Below are 21,826 nucleotides of genomic sequence, written 5' to 3' on the forward strand. Positions count from 1 at the left end.
TACAGGGAACGAATCTGCCGGCCGGCAGATTCGGCGGGCGCACTGCGCATGCGCCCGCCATTTTCCAAGATGGCGGCGCCCATGTGAGAAGACTGAGGACACCGGGACTAGGTAAGTATGGGGGGATGCGATCGGACAGCGGGGGGGCGGAGGGGAGGACGGGGGAGGGTCGGAGGGGAGGGGAAGGAGCTTAGGACAGGACGAAGGGGTAGGGAACACTGACTGCGGCTGCAGATCGCCGCCGTCAGTCAGTGGGGGGGCCAGATCGGGGTCTCCAGCCATGGCCGATGCTATTGCAGCATCGGCCATGGCTGGATTGTAATATTTCACCAAATTTCATAGGTGAAATATTACAGATTGCGATCGTAGCCATGGGGGGGCGAAGCCACCCCCCCTGGGCTGAAGTACCACTCCCCCTGTTCCTGTAGGTCGGGTGAAATTGGAGTTAACCCTTTCACCCGGCATGCAGGAACGCGATCATTCTGTGACACAGCATATGCGTCACAGGTCGGATTGGCACCGACTTTCATGAAAAAATACGCTGTGTCACAGGTCAGGAAGGGGTTAAGCTTAAGATTAATAGGGGTGCCCAAACTTTTTCATATGACTGTATGTATATATATATATATATATGTGTGTGTGTGTATATATATATATATATATATGTGTATATATATATATGTGTGTGTGTGTGTGTGTGTGTGTGTGTGTGTGTGTGTGTGTGTGTGTGTGTGTGTGTGTGTGTGTGTGTGTGTGTGTGTGTGTGTGTGTGTGTGTGTGTGTGTGTGTGTGTGTATACACTCACCGGCCACTTTATTAGGTACACCATGCTAGTAACGGGTTGGACCCCCTTTTGCCTTCAGAACTGCCTCAATTCTTCGTGGCATAGATTCAACAAGGTGCTGGAAGCATTCCTCAGAGATTTTGGTCCATATTGACATGATGGCATCACACAGTTGCCGCAGATTTGTCGGCTGCACATCCCAAAGATGCTCCATACAAGGCAGGATGGATCCATGCTTTCATGTTGTTTACGCCAAATTCTGACCCTACCATCCGAATGTCGCAGCAGAAATCGAGACTCATCAGACCAAGCAACGTTTTTCCAATCTTCTACTGTCCAATTTCGATGAGCTTGTACAAATTGTAGCCTCAGTTTCCTGTTCTTAGCTGAAAGGAGTGGTACCCGGTGTGGTCTTCTGCTGCTGTAGCCCATCTGCCTCAAAGTTCGACGCACTGTGCGTTCAGAGATGCTCTTAGGCCTACCTTGGTTGTAACGGGTGGCGATTTGAGTCACTGTTGCCTTTCTATCAGCTCGAACCAGTCTGCCCATTCTCCTCTGACCTCTGGCATCAACAAGGCATTTCCGCCCACAGAACTGCCACTCACTGGATTTTTTTTCTTTTTCGGACCATTCTCTGTAAACCCTAGAGATGGTTGTGCATGAAAATCCCAGTAGATCAGCAGTTTCTGAAATATTCAGACCAGCCCTTCTGGCACCAACAACCATGCCACGTTCAAAGGCACTCAAATCACCTTTCTTCCCCATACTGATGCTCGGTTTGAACTGCAGGAGATTGTCTTGACCATGTCTACATGCCTAAATGCACTGAGTTGCCGCCATGTGATTGGCTGATTAGAAATTAAGTGTTAACAAGAAGTTGGACAGGTGTACCTAATAAAGTGGCCGGTGAGTGTGTGTATATATATATATATATATATATATATATATATATATATATATATATATATATATATATATATATATATATATATATATATATATATATATATATATATATATATATATATATATATATATACACACATATATATATACATACATACATACTAGCTATTGAACCCGTTCTGCGTCCGGGTGGCGAGCATTTATATTGGTATATGGTCTCCATCCTGGTATGTGTTGCTTCCATCCTGCGCCCTAATCTTGTCATATGCTGCTACCATCTTGCGCCCCCATCCTGTTTTGTGTGCCTCCATCTTGTGATGTGCTACTGTCATCCTGTCACGTGCTCCCATACTGTACCCCAATCCTGTCATGTGGTGGTCCAATCCTGTACCCTAATCCTGTCATGTGCTGCTACCATCATGCGCCCCCATCCTGTCATGTGCTACTCTCTTCCTGAGCCCTCATTCTGTCATGTGCTCCCATCCTGCACCCCCATGCTGTCATGTGGTGCTCCCATCCTGCACCCCCATGCTGTCATGTGCTGCTCCCATCCTGCGCCCTCATCCTGTCATGTAGTGCTTGCATCCTGCACCCACATGCTGTCATGTGCTGCTCCCATCCTGCGCCCCATCCTTTCATGTGCTGCTCTCATCCTGCGCCCCCATCCTGTCAAGTGCTGCTCCCATCCTGCGCCCTTATCCTGTCATGTGCTGCTCCTATCCTGTCATGTGCTGCTGCCATCCTGCTCCCCGTTCTGTCATGTGCTGCTCCCATCCTGCGCCCCCATTCTGTCATGTGCTGCTCCCATCCTGAGCCCCGATTCTGTCATGTGCTGCTGCCATCCTGCGCCCCCATTCTGTCATGTGCTGCTCCCATCCTACCCCCCCGTTCGGTCATGTGCTGCTCCCATCCTGTGCCCCCATTCTGTCATGTACTGCTCCCATCCTACGCCCCAGTTCTGTCATGTGCTGCTACCATCCTGCGCCCCCATTCTGACATGTGCTGCTTCCATCCTGTGCCTCCATTCTGTCATTTGCTGCTCCCATCCTGCGCCCCCATCCTGTCATGTGCTGCTCCCATCCTGCACCCCCGTTCTGTTATGTGCTGCTGCCATCCTGCACCCCCGTTCTGTCATGTGCTGCCCTATTCTGTCATGTGCTGCTCCCATCCTGCGCCACAGTTCTGTCATGTGCTGCTCCCATCCTGCGCCACAGTTCTGTCATGTGCTGCTCCCATCTTGCGCCTCCGTTCTGTAATTTGATGCTTCCATCCATATGCCCCATACGCTGCTCCATAAAGGTTGATGGCCCCCATAAGATGCTCCATAGTATATGCCTCATATGCTGTTCCATTATGGTTGATGGCCTCCCATAAGATGCTCAATAGTATATTCCTCATATGCTGCTCCATTATGGTTGATGGCCCCCATAAGATGCTCAATAGTATATGCCTCATATGCTGCTCCATTATGGTTGATGGCCCCCATAAGATGCTCCATAGTATATGCCTCATATGCTGCTCCATTATGGTTGATGGCCCCCATAAGATGCTCCACAGTATATGCCTCATATGCTGCTCCATTATGGTTGATGGCCCCCATAAGATGCTCCATAGTATATGCCCTGTATGCTGCTCCATAAAGGTTGATGGCCCCCATAAGATGCTCCATAGTATTATATGCCCTGTATGCTGCTGCAATTATAAAAAAAAATAACATACTCACCTATCGTCGCTGGGCGGCGAGTGCTGGGGGGCCTGAGCAGGCAGGGACACCGGCGCGCTGTGGGGGTCAAGTGCCGGAGTCGCCGCTAGCTCAGGCCCCCCCGACACTTGCTATAGTCACCTGGCCCTGATCCACTGCTGCGTGCCGCTCCGTCTTCCGGGTCCTCTGGCTGTGACTGTTCAGTCAGAGGGCGTCGCGCATTAAGCGCGTCATCGCGCCCTCTGACCTGAACGTCACAGGCAGAGGATGTGGAGGACGGAGCAGCGCGCATCACTGGAATGGGGATAGATGAATATAGAATATACTCACCCTCCTGGCACGTCCCTGCTTCTCCGTTGGAGATCGCGGTGTGCGTTCAGTGCTTACACATACCGCAATCTCCTGGGAGCGTCACTCTGTGGGGTCCAGACTGCGCCAGCGCTTGCGCAGTCTATAAAGGCTTCGGACAGAGTGACGCTCCCAGCGTTATATTATTATATTATAGATTATATACAGTATATCTATATATATAATTGTCTAAGGGTTTTTCCGTCTGTCTGTCTGTCTTTCTGTCTGTCTGTCTTTCTGTCTGTCTGTCTTTCTGTCTGTCTGTCTTTCTGTCTGTCCTGGAAATCCCGCGTCTCTGATTGGTCGAGGCCGCCAGGCCTCGACCAATCAGCAACGGGCACAGCATGGCGACGATGATGTCATAATGGAAATCCCGCGTCTCTGATTGGTCGAGGTTGCCTCGACCAATAAGCGACGGGCACAGTATCAACGTAGATGTCATAATGGTTGCCATGGCGACGATGATGTCATAAAGGTTGCCTCGACCAATCAGCGACGGGCACAGTCTGCCGCGAATTCTGGAATCATCATTGTCCATATACTACGGGGACATGCATATTCTAGAATACCCGATGCATTAGAATCGGGCCACAATCTAGTATATATATAATTGTCTAAGGGTTTTTCCGTCTGTCTGTCTGTCTGTCCTGGAAATCCCGCGTCTCTGATTAGTCGAGGCCGCCAGGCCTCGACCAATCAGCGACGGGCATAGCATGGCGACGATGTCATAATGGAATTGGCCTCGACCAATCAGAGACGGGCACAGTATCGATGTAGATGTCATAATGGTTGCCATGGCGACGATGATGTCATAAAGGTATACTACAGGGACATGCATATTCTAGAATACCCGATGCGTTAGAATCGGGCCACAATCTAGTATGAGTATGTGTATATATATATATATATATATATATTCAAAAAAGAGGCAGCACTCCATAGTAAAGGTGAAAAATGTGGTAGGTTTAATCGACCCGCATAGCCGGGCGACGTTTCAGCTCAAACTGAGCCTTTATCAAGCAGTGAGTAACCATACCTGTTACATATTTATATGTGTTTCAACAAGTGTTATATTAATTGCAATCATATTTTACATCCACTAATTATCCATTAAAACATTTATATTAAACATCTTATGCTTATGTGTAGTGCTTGTACATAAAGTGCTACGTGCTAGTGCAATAAGGAAATCCAAAATTCCACCTTCTGTTTGTCTCTCAGAAAGCTTTGCTTAATTGCCTGCAACTATACAGATAATTAATCTCTTATTGGTGACCATTACACATATATAATGCCATTAATAATATTTGCCCACCTGCATCTCACTGCAGGCTCATGGAGGACGCTGTATACAGAAGTCGGCGTTCTGTGCTTCTTAATGCGCATGCCCAAAACGCATCACTATACCGGGACATCATACAAGCCAATGGGGCCCTCTGTGTGGCAATTTTTTCACGGCGCATGCGCAGTAGCGCTGAATACCGCCATATTGGTAGTGGCACTCTGTGTGGTTATTTCTTCACGGTGCATGCGCAGTAGCGCTAAATATCGCCATTATACTAAAGACTCCCTAGATTTTATATAACACTTGCGCAAAGATACACATCCGCATTATAAGTTACAAATACCTGCGCAAATCTCATGGGACATTCAGTATCCATATAGGATTATTTAAATAAAGAAACATTTTCTCTTCTAATCTCATTACACTGAGCTGTCAGGCCACAAAATAATACCCTGTCAGTTTATTATATCCTTGTATTGTAACCCGCGGACAAGGGGGGTGCTGTCGTCGTCATGGACAGGTGTATGTATATGTCGGAGATTTGTAGACAGTTATCGGATGGGGAGATATACCAAAAGATGGATGGTGACCCTAAATTTAATATTAGTACAGAAATAGAGATTTGTCTGAAAGAAGCATTGGGGATGCAAATTATAGATCAACAATTGTATGAATATTTATGGGTGGAAACCCCAAGGACACCAATGATGTATATAATCCCTAAAATACACAAGAGGCTAGATAATCCACCGGGACGCCCCATAATTTCAGGGGTGGGTTCAATATTCAACAAAATGGGAATTTTTTTGGACAAGATTTTCAACCCCATTGTGAAGCAAGGAAAATCATATATAAAAGATACCACCGATTTCCTTAAGAAATTGGAAGAAGTAAAATTAAATGAAGAGGTGATAATGGCGTCATTTGACGTAGTCTCCCTTTACACTTCCATTGATCATAAGAGAGGCATGAATGCAATAAAAAAGAAATTAGAACTTGCTGGATACACGGAGGAGGGGAATTTATTTTTGTTGAGGCTATTGGAAATAATTTTAACTAGAAATTATTTTTTATTTGGGGATAATTTGTATACTCAAAAACGAGGTACAGCTATGGGGGCGAATATGGCCCCCTCATATGCAAATTTGACCATGGAGGTCATGGAGGAGGACCTCGTCTATGTGTCCCACCACTTCCAATATGTAAAAGTGTGGTGGAGATACATAGACGACGTCTTCCTCCTATGGACGGGTACCAAAAATATGTTGAATGATTTTCACCAATACCTCAATACTATAGATGAGACTATAAAATTTACATTGACATCTTCAACCGAAGAAATGCAATTCCTTGATGTACTGGTCCTACAAAAAAACAAGGAGTTGATTACAAAACTCTATGTTAAAATTACAGATAGGAACAACCTATTAATATACGATAGTCAGCATCCACGTAAAATGGTTGAGTCAATACCGTTAAGTCAGTTGCTAAGGGTACATCGAATTGTCAAAAGGGAGGAGGATGTTGATGAAGCAATGGAATTGTTGGTGAAAAAATTCAAAGAGAGGGGATACCCTAATAAAATACTGAATTTGGCGAAAGACAAAGTGAAAAGGAAAGATAGGAGGGCATTAATCATGAAAGACATGAGTGACAAAAAATGCATCAACCGGGTCCCATTTGTGAGTACATATGTGGAAGAAAGTAGGGAGGTGACTAACATCATTTCCAAACATTGGGGCATGTTGGGTAGGTGTCACCCAGAAATTAGTGAATTTGCAAGGCCACCATTATATTCTTACAAACGAAGTAAAAACATAGGGGATTATTTAGTTAAGTCCGATATTGGGTCATTGGTAGGCAATCAACAATCGACATTAACGGGCAAAAAGAGGAGGGGATGTTTTCCCTGTTTATCATGTGTGAATTGTTCACACATGATAAAAGGTTCTACATTCGAACATCCAGAAACAGGTAAAATTTACCGAATAAAAGAATTTTTGACATGTGACACAGATCATGTAATATACTTACTATCATGTCCCTGTAATCTCTGGTACGTAGGGGAGACAATATGCTCATTCAAAGTTCGAATGAACCAACATAGGTATACGATAAGGAAAAAGAGAAAGGATCTCCCGGTACCTAAACACTTTTTGGATTGCAATCATCAGGAGAAAGATTTGAAATGTAGAATAATAGACGTAGTCCCAGCTCAGAGAAAGGGAGGTAATAGGGAACAAATTTTGAAAAAGAAAGAGCTCAAATGGATTTATGAGCTCAAAACATTAAAACCCAAAGGTTTAAATGCGGATTTTAATATACAGACGGTGTTTTAGGGGGGTATGTTTGAACCATTCTCTGTAGTATGTACTTGATACCCAGTTGTTTTTAAATTTTTGTTGTAATTAATACATTTGAAATTCAATTCCACTCTCTCTTTTCTTCTCTTTCAGAATATAATTCAAAAATCTCACCTGCAAGGAAGGGGGCACATGGAGGACGGAAATTATCTATTTATTTTTCTTATTTTTTACTTTAATTTTTTTCTTATGCACTTTTGCTGTTGGGCTACTTAATTTCAGTACTGTTGGTGAATCTGTCGCTCAATCATAATAAAGAATATTAAATATACAAGGGAATGTCTTTTTTATGAAACCAAATGATTGAGATAATGCCACTAAAAAAAACATAATAGTTATGGCTATACCCCATTGGTCTGGAGGTAGAACAGAGGGATAATATGACACTCTTTGTCAGTTACATTGAAATAGAGTCTAATTTCTATCTGATTATTATAAACACCATGTAGGTATCTTATAGAAGCCATCTCTGCAACTCTTTGGTCCGGAGGGACAATGGAGGGACAGAAAGGCTCTATTGACTCACGGGGGGCCGTATGAGATATGTGGTCATCCGTAGGGTCGGGATACATTGGAGCAGTATAAATGAACATATATTTATGGGTATCATATAGATGTCATAGCTGCAACACTTTGGTCCGGAGGGACAACTGAGGGGCAGAATGACTATTGACTCACGGGGGCTGTATTGAAAATATGGCCGTCCGTGGGGTCAAGATACGTAATTACTTATATTAGAGAGAAATAGCAACAATATCATAAGAATCTACTTTACCTTTGTTGTGGTTTGGTGACAGATTTTTTATATACAAGGATATAATAAACTGACAGGGTATTATTTTGTGGCCTGACAGCTCAGTGTAATGAGATTAGAAGAGTCCTCCATGAGCCTGCAGTGAGATGCAGGTGGGCAAATATTATTAATGGCATTATATATGTGTAATGGTCACCAATAAGAGATTAATTATCTGTATAGTTGCAGGCAATTAAGCAAAGCTTTCTGAGAGACAAACAGAAGGTGAAAACTTGTTGAAACACATATAAATATGTAACAGGTATGGTTACTCACTGCTTGATAAAGGCTCATTTTGAGCTGAAACGTCGCCCGGCTATGTGGGTCGATTAAACCTACCACATTTTTCACCTTTACTATGGAGTACTGCCTCTTTTTTGAATCTTTGTGAATCTGGAGTAATCATTGGACTGGTTGCCTGTGGCCTTGCACCCGAAGATAAGTACTATTGCTGTGCTGTTCCTTTTTTCTCTATAATATATATATATATATATATATATATATATATATATATATATATATATATATATATATATATATATATATATATATATATAAATATATAAATAATTTTTTTTCCAGAAACATGAAGGCAGCACTGCAATAGAAAAAATTAAGGTGGTTTATTGGCCCATGTGCGACGTTTCAGTATATATACATACACGCACACACACCGTATAGACTCGAGTATAAGCCGAGACCCCTAACTCTGCCACAAAAAACTGGGAAAACTTATTGATTCGAGTATACTGTAAGCCTAGGGTGGGAAATGCAGCAGCTACCAGTAAATTTCAAAAATAAAAATAGATACCAATAAAAGTAAAATTAATTGAGATATCAGTAGGTTAAGTGTTTTTGAAGATCCATATTGAATTAGGAGCCCCACATATTACTCCATACAGTTCATGATGGGCCCCATAAGATATTAAAATATGCCCCATATAATGCTGCATAAAGGTTAATAAGGGCCCCATAAGATGCTCCATAGAGACATTTGCCCCATATAATGCAGCACAAATGTTGATTATTACCCCAGAAGATGCTCCATAGAGATATTTGCCCCATATAATGCTGCAAAAATGGTGATTATGGCCCCATAAGATGCTCCATAGAGATATTTGCCCCATATAATGCTGCACAAATGCTGATTATGGCCCCATAAGATGCTCCATAGAGATATTTGCCCCATATAATGCTGCAAAAATGGTGATTATGGCCCCATAAGATGCTCCATAGAGATATTTGCCCCATATAATGCTGCACAAATGCTGATTATGGCCCCATAAGATGCTCCATAGAGATATTTGCCCCATATAATGCTGCACAAATGCTGATTACGGCCCCATAAGATGCTCCATAGAGATATTTGCCCCATATAATGCTGCACAAATGCTGATTACGGCCCCATAAGATGCTCCATAGAGATATTTGCCCCATATGCTGTTGCTGTGACTAAAAAAAAAAAAAAAAAATGGCATACTCACCTCTCGTCGCTCAAGCCCCCAGCACTTGCACTATTCACCTGTCCTCGTTCCACCGCCGAGTGCCGCTGTGTCTTCCGGGTCTCTGCACTGACGTTCAGGTAGAGGGCGCCCACTAACCTCGTCATCGCGCCCTCTGACCTGAGTGTCACAGCAGAGGAGGCAGAAGACTGAGCCCGGCGGTGGAACGAGGACAGATGAATATCGCGCAATGCTCCTCACCCTCCCCCATTATACTCATCTGCTCCCGGCGTGGTCCCTGGCAGCTTCCCTGATTGTCTTCTCCGGACGCTGACAGCTTCTTCCAGCGTTGAGCGGTACCGCTCATTACAGTAATGAATATGCGGCTCAACGCTGGAAGAAGCTGTGAGCACCCGGAGATCATCGAAGATGCAGGGACCACGACAGGAGCAGGTGAGTATGTCACAGCTACCGCTCTCCCCCCTGGGACAATGACTCGAGTATAAGCAGAGAGGGGCACTTTCAGCCTAAAAAATGGGCTGAAAATCTCGGCTTATACTCGAGTATAAACAGTATATATTTATATATAGTATTGCCATAATCATAATCGCAATATCTGTCTGGACAAGGAAGATCTGCTCTTACCTGGTAATGTTGTAGTCTGGTGATTCTCCATAATAATGTCCTTATAGAGATGCTTGTTTCCTTCTACATATTCCCACTCCTCCATGGAGAAATAGATTGCGACATCCTGACACCTTATAGGAACCTGATCAGCACAAAGATATACCCTCAGTGGGGAGAAATGGTCAGCCAAGAAATATCTTAACCATCCTGGCATTTCTAGTGTCATTAGCATATATCTGGTTATTAGAACAGCCAAATAATCTAGGGCCCACAGTGGTTGTCCACCTGAAAGGGGCTGTCCCTTCTTCACAGCTCTCTGGCTTCCTGCTGTTGGGGTGGTGACCCTCTGCTTGATTGACAGCTCCAAACAGCTGCACCGCCATCCCAAATGACACAGTCTGATGCCACTATATCACTCAGGTTTGCTTTGCAACATCAGAGGAGCGTAGTGGCCCTGAATCTGGTCGAGATCAAGAGCCAAAGAGCTTAAAAGATCCCGGTCAACTTTACAGCATTGTTTATAATAATAATCTTTATTTTTTATATAGCGCTAACATATTCCGCAGCACTTTACAGTTTTAGACACATTATCATCACTGTCCCCAATGGGGCTCACAATCTAAATTCCCTATCAGTATGTCTTTGGAAACAGTACAATTTACTGAAATGGTATCTTATCTGTAGGCAGGATGCTATAGGGCAGGAGGAGTTGATCGGATTTGATAGACACTTTTGAGGGAAAAGTTTCAGTAAAACATATGGTTTATTCACTGAAATTCCTGATGACTGTTTGCACTTGAGTCCAGTGGGCGGTCCTATTTAGCGTATGACAGCCATCCCAGTATAATTGCAGTCAAAGATAACGGTCAATCTTTGAGGAGAACCACCTAGTGGACTCATATACATACAAACACCAGGGTTTTCAGTGAATAAATTACAATTTATACTGAATCTTTTCCAACAAACCGACATAATATTCTATACAGCTTCTTTTGCCGGCTCTATAGCATGCCATCCACAAATCGGACAGCATACACAATATGATAGGTGCCCTTTAAGCCTCAAATATTCTAATTTTCACAAGGGTAAAAAGAGAAAATGGACCTTACAATTAGCTGCACAATTTCTAACAAACGAGCAATACACCCATGTCTCGTCAAAAACTGTTGTTTCAGCAAAAAGTAGGGCTTGGGAAGAAGGCGCTATATAATTTTTGAAGAAATTTGGTGAAGAAGCGCCAAAATATATATATAAAAAAATACAAGTGATCACATTTTGGAAAGTATACCTTTTAAAGAATTTATCTGGGGGTGTGGTGAGCATTTTACTTAGTAGCAAAGCCACAAAAGAGGACTAAAAATCCTCCAAAAATTCAAAAATACAATGAAAAAGGGGCAGCACCGCTTCCCTGCCCAGGTCTCTGAACACATGCACTACAGGATGCAGCCAGCCCATATAGCAAAGATGTTGGCAACAGGTGCAAAATACTAAATAGACAGCCACTCACAGCCTACCAGTTCAAGGAGGGGGTGACTGCCTTGTATATGTTTGCACAATAGAGGCCTGTGTAAAGGTACCTTCACACGAAACGACATTATAACGATATCGCTAGCAATCCGTGACGTTGCAGCGTCCTCGCTAGCGATATCGTTTCGTTTGACACGCAGCAGCGATCAGGATCCTGCTGTGATGTCGCTGGTCGCTGAATAAAGTCCAGAACTTTATTTGGTCGTCCGATCGCTGTGTATCGTTGTGTTTGAAAGCAAAAGCAACGATACCAGCGATATTTTACACTGGTAACCAGGGTAAACATCGGGTTACTAAGCGCAGGGCCGCAGGATGTTTACCCTGGTTACTAGCGTAAAATGTAAAAAAAACAAACAGCACATACTCACATTGCGTCCCCTGCAGTCTGCTTCCTCCTCTGACTCAGCGCCGCAAAGTGAAAGTGAAAGCAGCACAGCGGTGACGTCACCGCTCTGCTCTCACTGTACGGCGCTCAGTCAGTCAGGAAGTGGACGCAGGGGGACGTGAATGTAAGTATGTGCTGTTTGTTTTTTTTAGATTTTACGCTGGTAACCAGGGTAAACATCGGGTTACTAAGCGCGGCCCTGCGCTTAGTTACCCGATGTTTACCCTGGTTACCAGGGGACCTCGGCATAGTTGATCGCTGGAGAGCGGTCTGTGTGACAGCTCTCCAGCGACCAAACAGCGACGCTGCAGCGATCGACATCGTTGTCGCTATCGCTGCAGCGTCGCTTCGTGTGAAGGTACCCTAAGGCGCTGTTCACATGCAGGTAATGCACAGTGTCTGGTTCTCAGCCTATTAGTCACACCCATACTATTCGATTAGGCGGGCTGGCCAGCACTCTCTAAATGCATCCCATGGGAACACCCCTGTATAAAAAAACCTAAAGTGCTGGGCCTGCTGCATCCTGAAAAATAAAGTGCACAAAATACATATAAATATGTGAGGTATTGGTTGATATTTTGGCCAACATATGCAAGCTCGCAACCCAACGCCGAGATCTCAATCTGAACATCCGCCGCCCCCAGCTGCCATTTTCCTGGAGGCCGCCGCATCGCAGCAATGGATGTGTGGGGGTCTCCCGGCTTTCACAAGATGCTGGCGGAGCCCCCCACACCACAGAGCACCGCCAAAGCTGCTGCACCAGCTTGGGAAGGGAATGTGATCATCGCCCTCCAGCGTTGGACCAGGACCGCCGCAGAATCGCCCTAATCCTGCTGCCGCCACACTACTTGTAAGTACACTGCTCAAAAAAAATAAAGGGAACACTTAAACAACAGAATATAACTGCAAGTAAATCAAACTTTTGTGAAATCAAACCGTCCACTTAGGAGTCCACTTAGGAAGTAACACTGACCATCAATTTCACATGCTGTTGTGCAAATGGAATAGACAACACATGGAAATTATTGGCAATTATCAAGACACCCTCGATAAAGGAGTGGTTCTGCAGGTGGGTACCACAGACCACATCTCAGTACCAATGCTTTCTGGCTGATGTTTTGGTCACTTTTGAATGTTGGTTGTGCTTTCACACTCATGGTAGCATGAGACGGACTCTACAACCCACACAAGTGGCTCAGGTAGTGCAGCTCATCCAGGATGGCACATCAATGCGAGCTGTGGCAAGAAGGTTTGCTGTGTGTCAGCGTAGTGTCCAGAGGCTGGAGGCGCTACCAGGAGACAGGCCAGGACACGTGGAGGGGGCCATAGGAGGGCAACAACCCAGCAACAGGACCGCTACCTCCACCTTTATGCAAGGAGGAACAAGAAGAGCACTGCCAAAGCCCTGCAAAATGCCCTCCAGCAGGCCACAAATCTGCATGTGTCTGCACAAACGGTTAGAGACCGACTCCATGAGGATGGTCAGAGTGCTCGACGTCCTCAGATGGGGGTTGTGCTCACAGCCCAACACCGTGCAGGATGCTTGGCATTTGCCACAGAACACAAGGATTGCCAAATTCGCCACTGGCGCCCTGTGCTCTTCACAGATGAAAGCAGGTTCACACTGAGCACATATGACAGACGTGACAGAGTCTGGAGACACCGTGGAGAGCGATCTGCTGCCTGCAACAGCCTTCACCATGACCAGTTTGGCAGTGGTTCAGTAATGGTGTGGAGTGGCATTTCTTTGGAGGGCCACACAGCCATCCATGTGCTCGCCAGAGGTAGCCTGTCTGCCATTAGGTACCAAGATGAGATCCTCAAACCCCTTGTGAGACCATATGCTGGTGCAGATGGCCCTGGGTTCCTCCTAATGCAGGACCTCATGTGGCTGAAGTGTCAGCAGTTCCTTCAAGATGAAGGCATTGAAGCTATGGACCCGTTTGCCAGATCTGAATTCAATTGAGCACATCTGGGACATCATGTCTTGCTCTATCCACCAATGTCACGTTGCACCACAAACTGTCCAGGAGTTGGCGGATGCTTAAGTCCAGGTCTGGGAGGAGATCCCTCAGGAGACCATCCACCGCCTCATCAGGAGCATGCCCGAGCATTGTAGGGAGATCATACAGGCACGTGGAGAACACACACACTACTGAGCATCATTTCCTTGTCATGAGGCATTTCCATTGAAGTTGGATCAGCCTGTAACTTCATTTTCCACTTTTATTTTGAGTATCATTCTAACTCCAGACCTCCACGGGATATTTTGATTTACATTGATAATTGTTATTATTTTATTGTTCTGAACACATTCCACTATGCAATGAATAAAAATTTGCAAATGTAATATTTCATTCAGAGATATCTAGGATGTGGTATTTTAGTGTTCCCTTTATTTTTTTGAGCAGTGTATATTTTCCGTCTAAGACGCACCCCCATTTTCACAAAAATTTTTTGGGGAAAAAAGTGCGTCTTATAGTCCGAAAAAGATGATATATATTTTGTCATATTTTACATTTTAAAACTTACAAAAAGGAAAATGGGCTGATGCAAAAGTTTGGGCACACTTGGAGATGTGTGCACTCAGATAACTTTGACCAAGGTTTCAGACCTTAATTAGCCTAATAGGGTTATGGCTTGTTCACCATCATTGTTAGGAAAGGCCAGGTGATGCAAATTTCCAAGCTTTAGAAAAATCCAGCATCCTTAAACAAAAAAAACTGCAGCCATGGGTTCTTCTAAGCAGCCGCCTAGCACTCTGAAAATGGTGGAGGCTGACCAAGCAGTGGAAGGCTATATGAAGATAGCAAAGCATTTTCAAGTTGCCCTTTCCATTTCCTCAGTTCAAAATGTAATTAAGAAATGGCAGTTAACAGGAACAGTGGAGGTCAAGATAATGTCTGGAAGACCAAGCAAAATTTCAGTGAGCTGCTCGCAGGACTGCAAAAGACCTTCAAAAAAATTTAGCAGACTCTGGAGTTGTGGTACATTGGTCTACTGTTCAGAGACACCTGCACAAACATGGCCTTCAAGGAAGAGCCATCATAAGAAAACCTCTCCTGTGTCCTCATCATAAAATTCAGTATCAGAGGTATGCAAAAGGACATCTAATCAAGCCTAATGCATTTTGGAAACAAGTCCTGAGGACCAATCAGGATAAAACAAAAATATTTGGCCACAATGATCAAACGTATGCGTGAAGAAAAACGGGCACAGAATGTAAAAAAGAAAATCTCGCCAACCATTAAGCAAGGTGGTGGATCAATCAGGCTTTGGGATAGTATTGCAGCCAATGGTACGGGGAACATTTTACGTGTAGAGTAAAGAATGCATTCAATTAAATGTCAAAAAATTGTTGATGCAAACATAACACCATGTGTAAAAAAGCTGAAGCTGAAAAGAGGATGGCTTCTACAAGTGGATAGTGATCCTAAACACACGTCAAAATCCACAATAGACTACTTCAGAAGGCCAAAGCTGAAGGTTTTACAATAACCGTCACAGTCTCCTGATCTGAACATCATTGACAATCTGTGGCTAGACAACAAAATAGAATTTTGCAAGGAAGAATGGATGAAAATCCCTCAAACAAGGATTGAAAGACTCTTGGCTAGCTACAAAAAGTGTTTACAAGCTGTGACACTTGCAAAAGGGGGTACTACTAGGTACTAACCATGCAGGGTGCCCAAACTTTTGCATTGACCCATTTTCCTTTTTATTATTTAAAAAATATGACAATATATATTTTATTTTTTCTTGCCTAAAATACAAAGGAAATGCTTAATCTTTAAGTTTAGACTTTTTAAAGATCATTTCATCTAAAACTTGGTCAACTGTTCACAGTAACAGTAATTTCGATCTTTTTACATGCCACTGTAGTAGCAACGCATGTAATTCACTGTGATGAGTGGCATAAGGGTAAGTGTTATATTACAATCAAAAGATGAAATTATTTGGATACACTTCTGACATAAGATCCAAGTGTAAACCAATAGATTCTTCACATCAAATTTTGGTTTAGAGGGAACATGTCAGATTGTTCATGCTGCCTGCGAGCAGCAAGTGCATAGACTCCACTATACTTTTAGCAAAATCATAGCTTTAACCCTGGATCAAGGCTATCAGTTTACATGGCGAGAACTGTCAGATTAGGCAGGGTGGGGAAAAGAACGCGATTCTCCCAGTGGATAATTGATGCTTTAGAGCAGTGTTTCTCAACTCCAGTCCTCAAGACCCACCAACAGGTCATGTTTTCAGGATTTCCTTAGTATTGCATAGGTGATGGAATGAATGCTTGAGCAGGTGATGAAATTATCACCTGTGCAATACTAAGGAAATCCTGAAAACGTGACCTGTTGGTGGTCTTGAGGACCGGAGTTGAGAAACAATGCTTTAGAGTGAAAACAGTTTGATGGGATCCAGACACTTGTCACTCAATAATGCTGTCTATGGTTAGAACAGTGTAAATATGTGGACAGGTTGCCATTACCAGATTTTACCCATTGTTAACAGCCTGCCACCCCCTTACATCCCAGCGATGCTCACCTCTCCAGTCAGCAGCTCAGTGATCTTGTTGGCAAGTCCCAGGATATCCTGATAACCATTTCTTCCATGGATCAGTGAGTGATCTTGGCATTTGCTATATGAATCTATCTCATCAGTTATCTTCTTCACTACTATGTAATCCTGTGCCGGAGAGAGACATTAATGTCATACCATTTATTCATTTTACCTCTCCAGTCATATCCTTGATTTATTAACCTCTCCCAATTTTCCACCTTTGTATCAAATAATAATAACAAGTGGCCAGTAGCCTGCATTTCCTTGAGCTGGACATTATATTGATGTGGTTTCCAATGGCTGTGTGTCCATTAGATGCACTCTCAGCCCTTATCCACATAATTGTCACTTATATGTCACAAAATATTAGAGTTAGGACAGTCCCAGTTAGGGACACCGTGACATACTGGGATGGCTTTTGCTTTTCTTTTTTTTTTTAATAAAAAAACATATTAACCAAGTACCGTATATTATTTTCATGCACAACGCTGTTTATTTATTTACTGCAGGGTATTTAATCATTATGTTTCTGTCCTTAGTTTGTTTCTGTTCAGTGGCCAGTGTGAACGTGCACTTACATGTTGCATGCACATCAGTCTGTGTCCCAGTTCATATCTTAAGTTTTTAGATGTAGGATGCGGCAGAGCTGAGAAAGCTAACCCAGTCCACACAAGTCTATGTATGTACATTGCTAAAGACAGTAAAATGCTTATTACAGGAAGGGGCTGAGTCGGAATGGAAGATGAGTGCCAGCTAGTCACAACAATAATGCCCTAATGATAAAATCTTCAGTTTAAGTAAACAGTGCACAGCTTGAAAAGTGACACATCCTTGAATTCTGTGCTTTAACACCTACCTCATGCTGTCCTCAGATTACATAGCAAGAACTTGCTGACAGATTATCTCTAACAGCCGGGGCACAGCTCCACCTGCTAGATGCAGATGATGGCTGATTATCACAGCCATCACCTGCCAGAAAGATGCAGGCTTGGCTTGCGAGCGCACATCAAAGTCATAATTGTATGTCCCCGTATTTTAAATAAATAAAATCGCACATCGAAATAAAGGAATGATGATGCACACCGCTATAGTAGCGGTTGGGAAATGAACAGGAATTGCTGGTATGTTTTTAATGAATTTTCTGTGTTAAGTGTTCTTTCTTTAACACAAAACATGACGCTTCCTACAATCCCTCACCTCACCGGTCAGCAGGTAGATTATCTCTAGGGTGAGATTTAATATTCTCTCAGTCATCTGTTTTCTGTTTATTTCCATCCTTAGTAGGGCAGTCAGGACAATAATTTTTTTCGTTAAAGGACCTAGCGGAAAAAAGGAGAAGAAGTTAAATAACACTAAGATTTACATCCTATATGTATTACACTATTCTACCGATTTAAATTGTATCAGAAAACTCATACCAGGAAATGTATAGAAATATAAAAAGCAAGCTGCACCCTATAGAATTCCCTACACCAGAATGCAGAAATAACCACGTGAAGGCAAATTTCACACGGGCGTAATATGGTCACAAGTTGCTGCCTAATGACCCAAACTTGAATAGTAGCTGCCGGTTTAACTTTTTTCCCCCCATAAATAAATAGTACACTTAAAAATAAGAAACTAATATTTCTTATCAGAGAAATCTGCTTCTTTCTCCTCCAGGACTGATCTTTCATTCTCAATTAATGGGGAAAATCTGTATTCAGTGAATTAATAGGAGATACAAGGTGACGGATGGTGCACATACATTTCTATGGAGAACTGTAATGGAAGTTTCAGGAGAACTTGTAGCAGAATGTTTGTGTCCCTAGCTTCCCTACTGCCATAGAAATCTAAAAGCTCCAACTGTCAACCATCTCAGAAATGGGGAAATCTGTCTTCACTCCAAACACATTTTATCCGTGAAATGAGAATGAGAGATCAATTCAGGAGGAGAAAGAAGCAGATTTATCTGATAAGATATATTACAATCTTTCTTATTTTCATGTGTACTATTGATTTATAAAAATAAAATGATAGCTACTCTTTAAAGGGAATATATCAGCAGGTTTTTTTTGCTATGTAATCTGAGGAAAGCATAAGGTAGGGGTTAAAACACTGATTTCAGCAATGTGTCAATTATCAAGCTGCGCTGTTTACTTTTAATGAAGGTTTTATCACTAGGATATTATCATTGCCCTGACTAGCTTTCTCATGCCAAGTGGTCTGACCATGCACCCTCCTCCGAACAGCTCACTGTCAATAGACAGTGTACACAGAGAGCTAGTTGGGGGTAGGGTTAGGTTTCTCAGTTCTGCTTCATGTTACATCCAAGAACTCTGATTGTATCATAATGGCTGCACCCAGTAAACTAAGTGATACATCATTGGAATCGGGGTCTCTGCCCCAAACATTATGCTGCTGTCAGATGAGGTAGCAAAAACCTGGTGTCAAATTCCCTTTAAGTCTCATAGATCAGAATTATGCTGTTAAAGTCTTCAGATCAGGACTTGCAGCATTAATATGGGCACAAAATTGTGTCTGTATTAACGAAGCATTCCACCCATCAAAATGTTTCTCTTTTGAATAAATTGCAGTTATTATATTATATAGCAACGTGTACTTACAGTTTCTCATTTTGGCTTTCATATCCAGTTAATTCTTTTTTCCATTAGGTCTGTGACATCACATGATCAAAAACGGTCTAGCTGAATCCTTCTAAGCTCTGTGTAAAAACAGGAGGTCAATTTTCCCTGTATGAGTCATAACTTCCTGCAAAAGTCCCTGGCAGGGGAGGATGGGGAGATGCTGGGTCAGGAGTTAATAAGGGGAATGATAAATGCAGGGACAAGAGACTCCTGTTTCTACATAGAACAGAGAAAACAGAAGAATTAGTTGGGTAGAAACGCAAAAAATAGCAATTTTAAGTATGCAGTGCTATATGATATGACTAGATGGTGGCCCGATTCTAACACATCGGGTATTCTAGAATATGCATGTCCACGTAGTATATTGCACAGCCCACATAGTATATTGCCCAGCCACGTAGAATATTGCCCAGTGACGTATATTGCCCAGCCACGTAGTATATTGCCCAGCCACGTAGTATATTGCCCAGTGACGTAGTATATTGCCCAGCCACGTAGTATATTGCCCAGCCACGTAGTATATTGCCCAGCCACGTAGTATATTGCCCAGCCACGTAGTATATTGCCCAGCCACATAGTATATTGCCCAGCCACATAGTATATTGCCCAGCCACGTAGTATATTGCCCAGCCACGTAGTATATTGCCCAGCCATGTAGTATATTGCCCAGCCACGTAGTATATTGCCCAGCCACATAGTATATTGCCCAGCCACATAGTATATTGCCCAGCCACATAGTATATTGCCCAGTGACGTAGTATACAGCACAGAGCCACGTAGTATATTTCACAGCGAAGTAGTATACAGCACAGAGCCACGTAGTATATTGCCCAGCTACGTAGTATATTGCCCAGCTACGTAGTATATTGCCCAGTCACGTAGTATATTGCCCAGCCACGTGTTACAGGTTAAAAAAAAATAAAAAATAAACATATACTCACCTTCCGAAGGCGTGTTGTAGTTCTGTCGCCTGTGTGGGGTGCAGGCGGCAGCTTCTGGTCCCAGGATGTGATGACGTCGCGGTCACGTGACCGTGACATCATGGCAGGTCCTTCTCGCGCAGGACCTGTGATGATGTCGCGGTCACATGACCGTGACATCATGGCAGGTCCTTCTCGCGCAGGACCTGTGATGATGTCGCGGTCACATGACCGTGACGTCCGGTCCCAGGGTGTGATGACGTCGCGGTCACATGACCATGACGTCATGGCAGGTCCTTCTCGCGCAGGCGCACATGACCGTGACGTCACGGCAGATCCTTCTCGCATACCATGCTTGCCACCGGAACCTGCCGCTTGCATGGAGCGGTCACCGGAGCGTTGAGAGGAGCAGGAAAGGCGGCGGAAGGTGAGTATATAATGATTTTTTTAATTATAATTAAAAAAGTTATATTTTTAACATTAGATGTTTTTACTATTGACGCTGCATAGGCAGCGTCAATAGTAAAAACTTGGTCACACAGGGTTAATAGCAGCGGTAACGGAGTGAGTTACCCGCGGCATAACGCGGTCCGTTACCGCTGGCATTAACCCTGTGTGAGCGGTGACTGCGGGGAGTATGGAGCGGGCGCCGGTGAACTGACTGCAGGGGAGTAGGGAGGGACTAATCGGACTGTGCCCGTCGCTGATTGGTCGCGGCAGCCATGACAGGCAGCTGGCGAGACCAATCAGCGACTTGGATTCCATGACAGAGGCCGCGACCAATGAATATCCGTGGCAGTCAGAAGGACAGACAGACGGAAGTACCCCTTAGACAATTATATAGTAGATAATTGCAATATATTAACAGGATAAAAACTTTGATGGGAGGAGGAGGGCTTCTTTAAACTTGTGGGAAAATCGGACCTCTGCCATATATGTCATGTAGCAGCCAAACTTTTATTTATTCTTGCATAGGAAATAGAAATTGCTGCAGAGAAGGACAAATCATGTTCTCACCTGAAGAGCAGGGGACAGTGTTTTTCCAAACAGTGGTATCCTGTAAATAAAAAAAAGTACTCGTATGTAGATAAATGCCACTGTATGGCACCCATGAGAGTCATTCATTTAACCTGTCTATCCCAGTATGTATGGCTAGTATAATGTAATGGTTAAGTGCACAGCCATCGACTCAGTGGGGTTCAAATCCTGGCTCTGCCCTGTGAAAAAATAATATAATAACTACCTTAGTGGCTGTTATAGCATAAGGGTTAAAGTGCACAACCATCAACGTGGGAAACTGGGGTTCAAATCCTGGCTCAATAAACATGAGAGTGTCACGAACAAAGAGAGTCATGCTGGCTGGTACGTCGCCCGGATTAACAAGGTCCGCGTCAGATGTCAAGGAACCAGGACAATCTGATGATAAATGGGCTACTGGAACAAACCATACATGGATAAGGCAAGAGAACCTGGAGCTAATGAAATGCTACTACAACCCCTGGCAAAAATTATGGAATCACCGGCCTTGGAGGATGTTCATTCAGTTGTTTAATT

General features: G+C 43.5%; 1 protein-coding gene across 4 annotated transcripts in view; it reads right to left on the reverse strand.

The window, feature by feature from the left end:
• LOC143764846 (uncharacterized) overlaps positions 1–21,826 on the reverse strand; it is a 66,426-nt gene that overhangs the window by 14,932 nt on the left and 29,668 nt on the right. For 2 of the 4 annotated variants that reach the window (XM_077250854.1, XM_077250856.1), the window contains exons 2-4: positions 17,923–18,044; positions 16,711–16,851; positions 10,269–10,392 (exon numbers count right to left, since the gene is read on the reverse strand). In XM_077250854.1, the coding sequence (XP_077106969.1) occupies positions 10,269–10,392; positions 16,711–16,851; positions 17,923–18,000 (343 nt within the window). In that variant the 5' untranslated portion in view covers positions 18,001–18,044. Of the gene's footprint in view, positions 1–10,268; positions 10,393–16,710; positions 16,852–17,922; positions 18,045–19,331; positions 19,430–21,289; positions 21,330–21,826 lie in introns of all 4 variants that reach the window. The other 2 variants (XM_077250853.1, XM_077250855.1) reach the window with 2 other exon arrangements.

The sequence above is a fragment of the Ranitomeya variabilis genome, chromosome 4 (assembly GCF_051348905.1).
Source record: "Ranitomeya variabilis isolate aRanVar5 chromosome 4, aRanVar5.hap1, whole genome shotgun sequence".
NCBI classification, from domain to species: Eukaryota; Metazoa; Chordata; class Amphibia; order Anura; family Dendrobatidae; genus Ranitomeya; species Ranitomeya variabilis.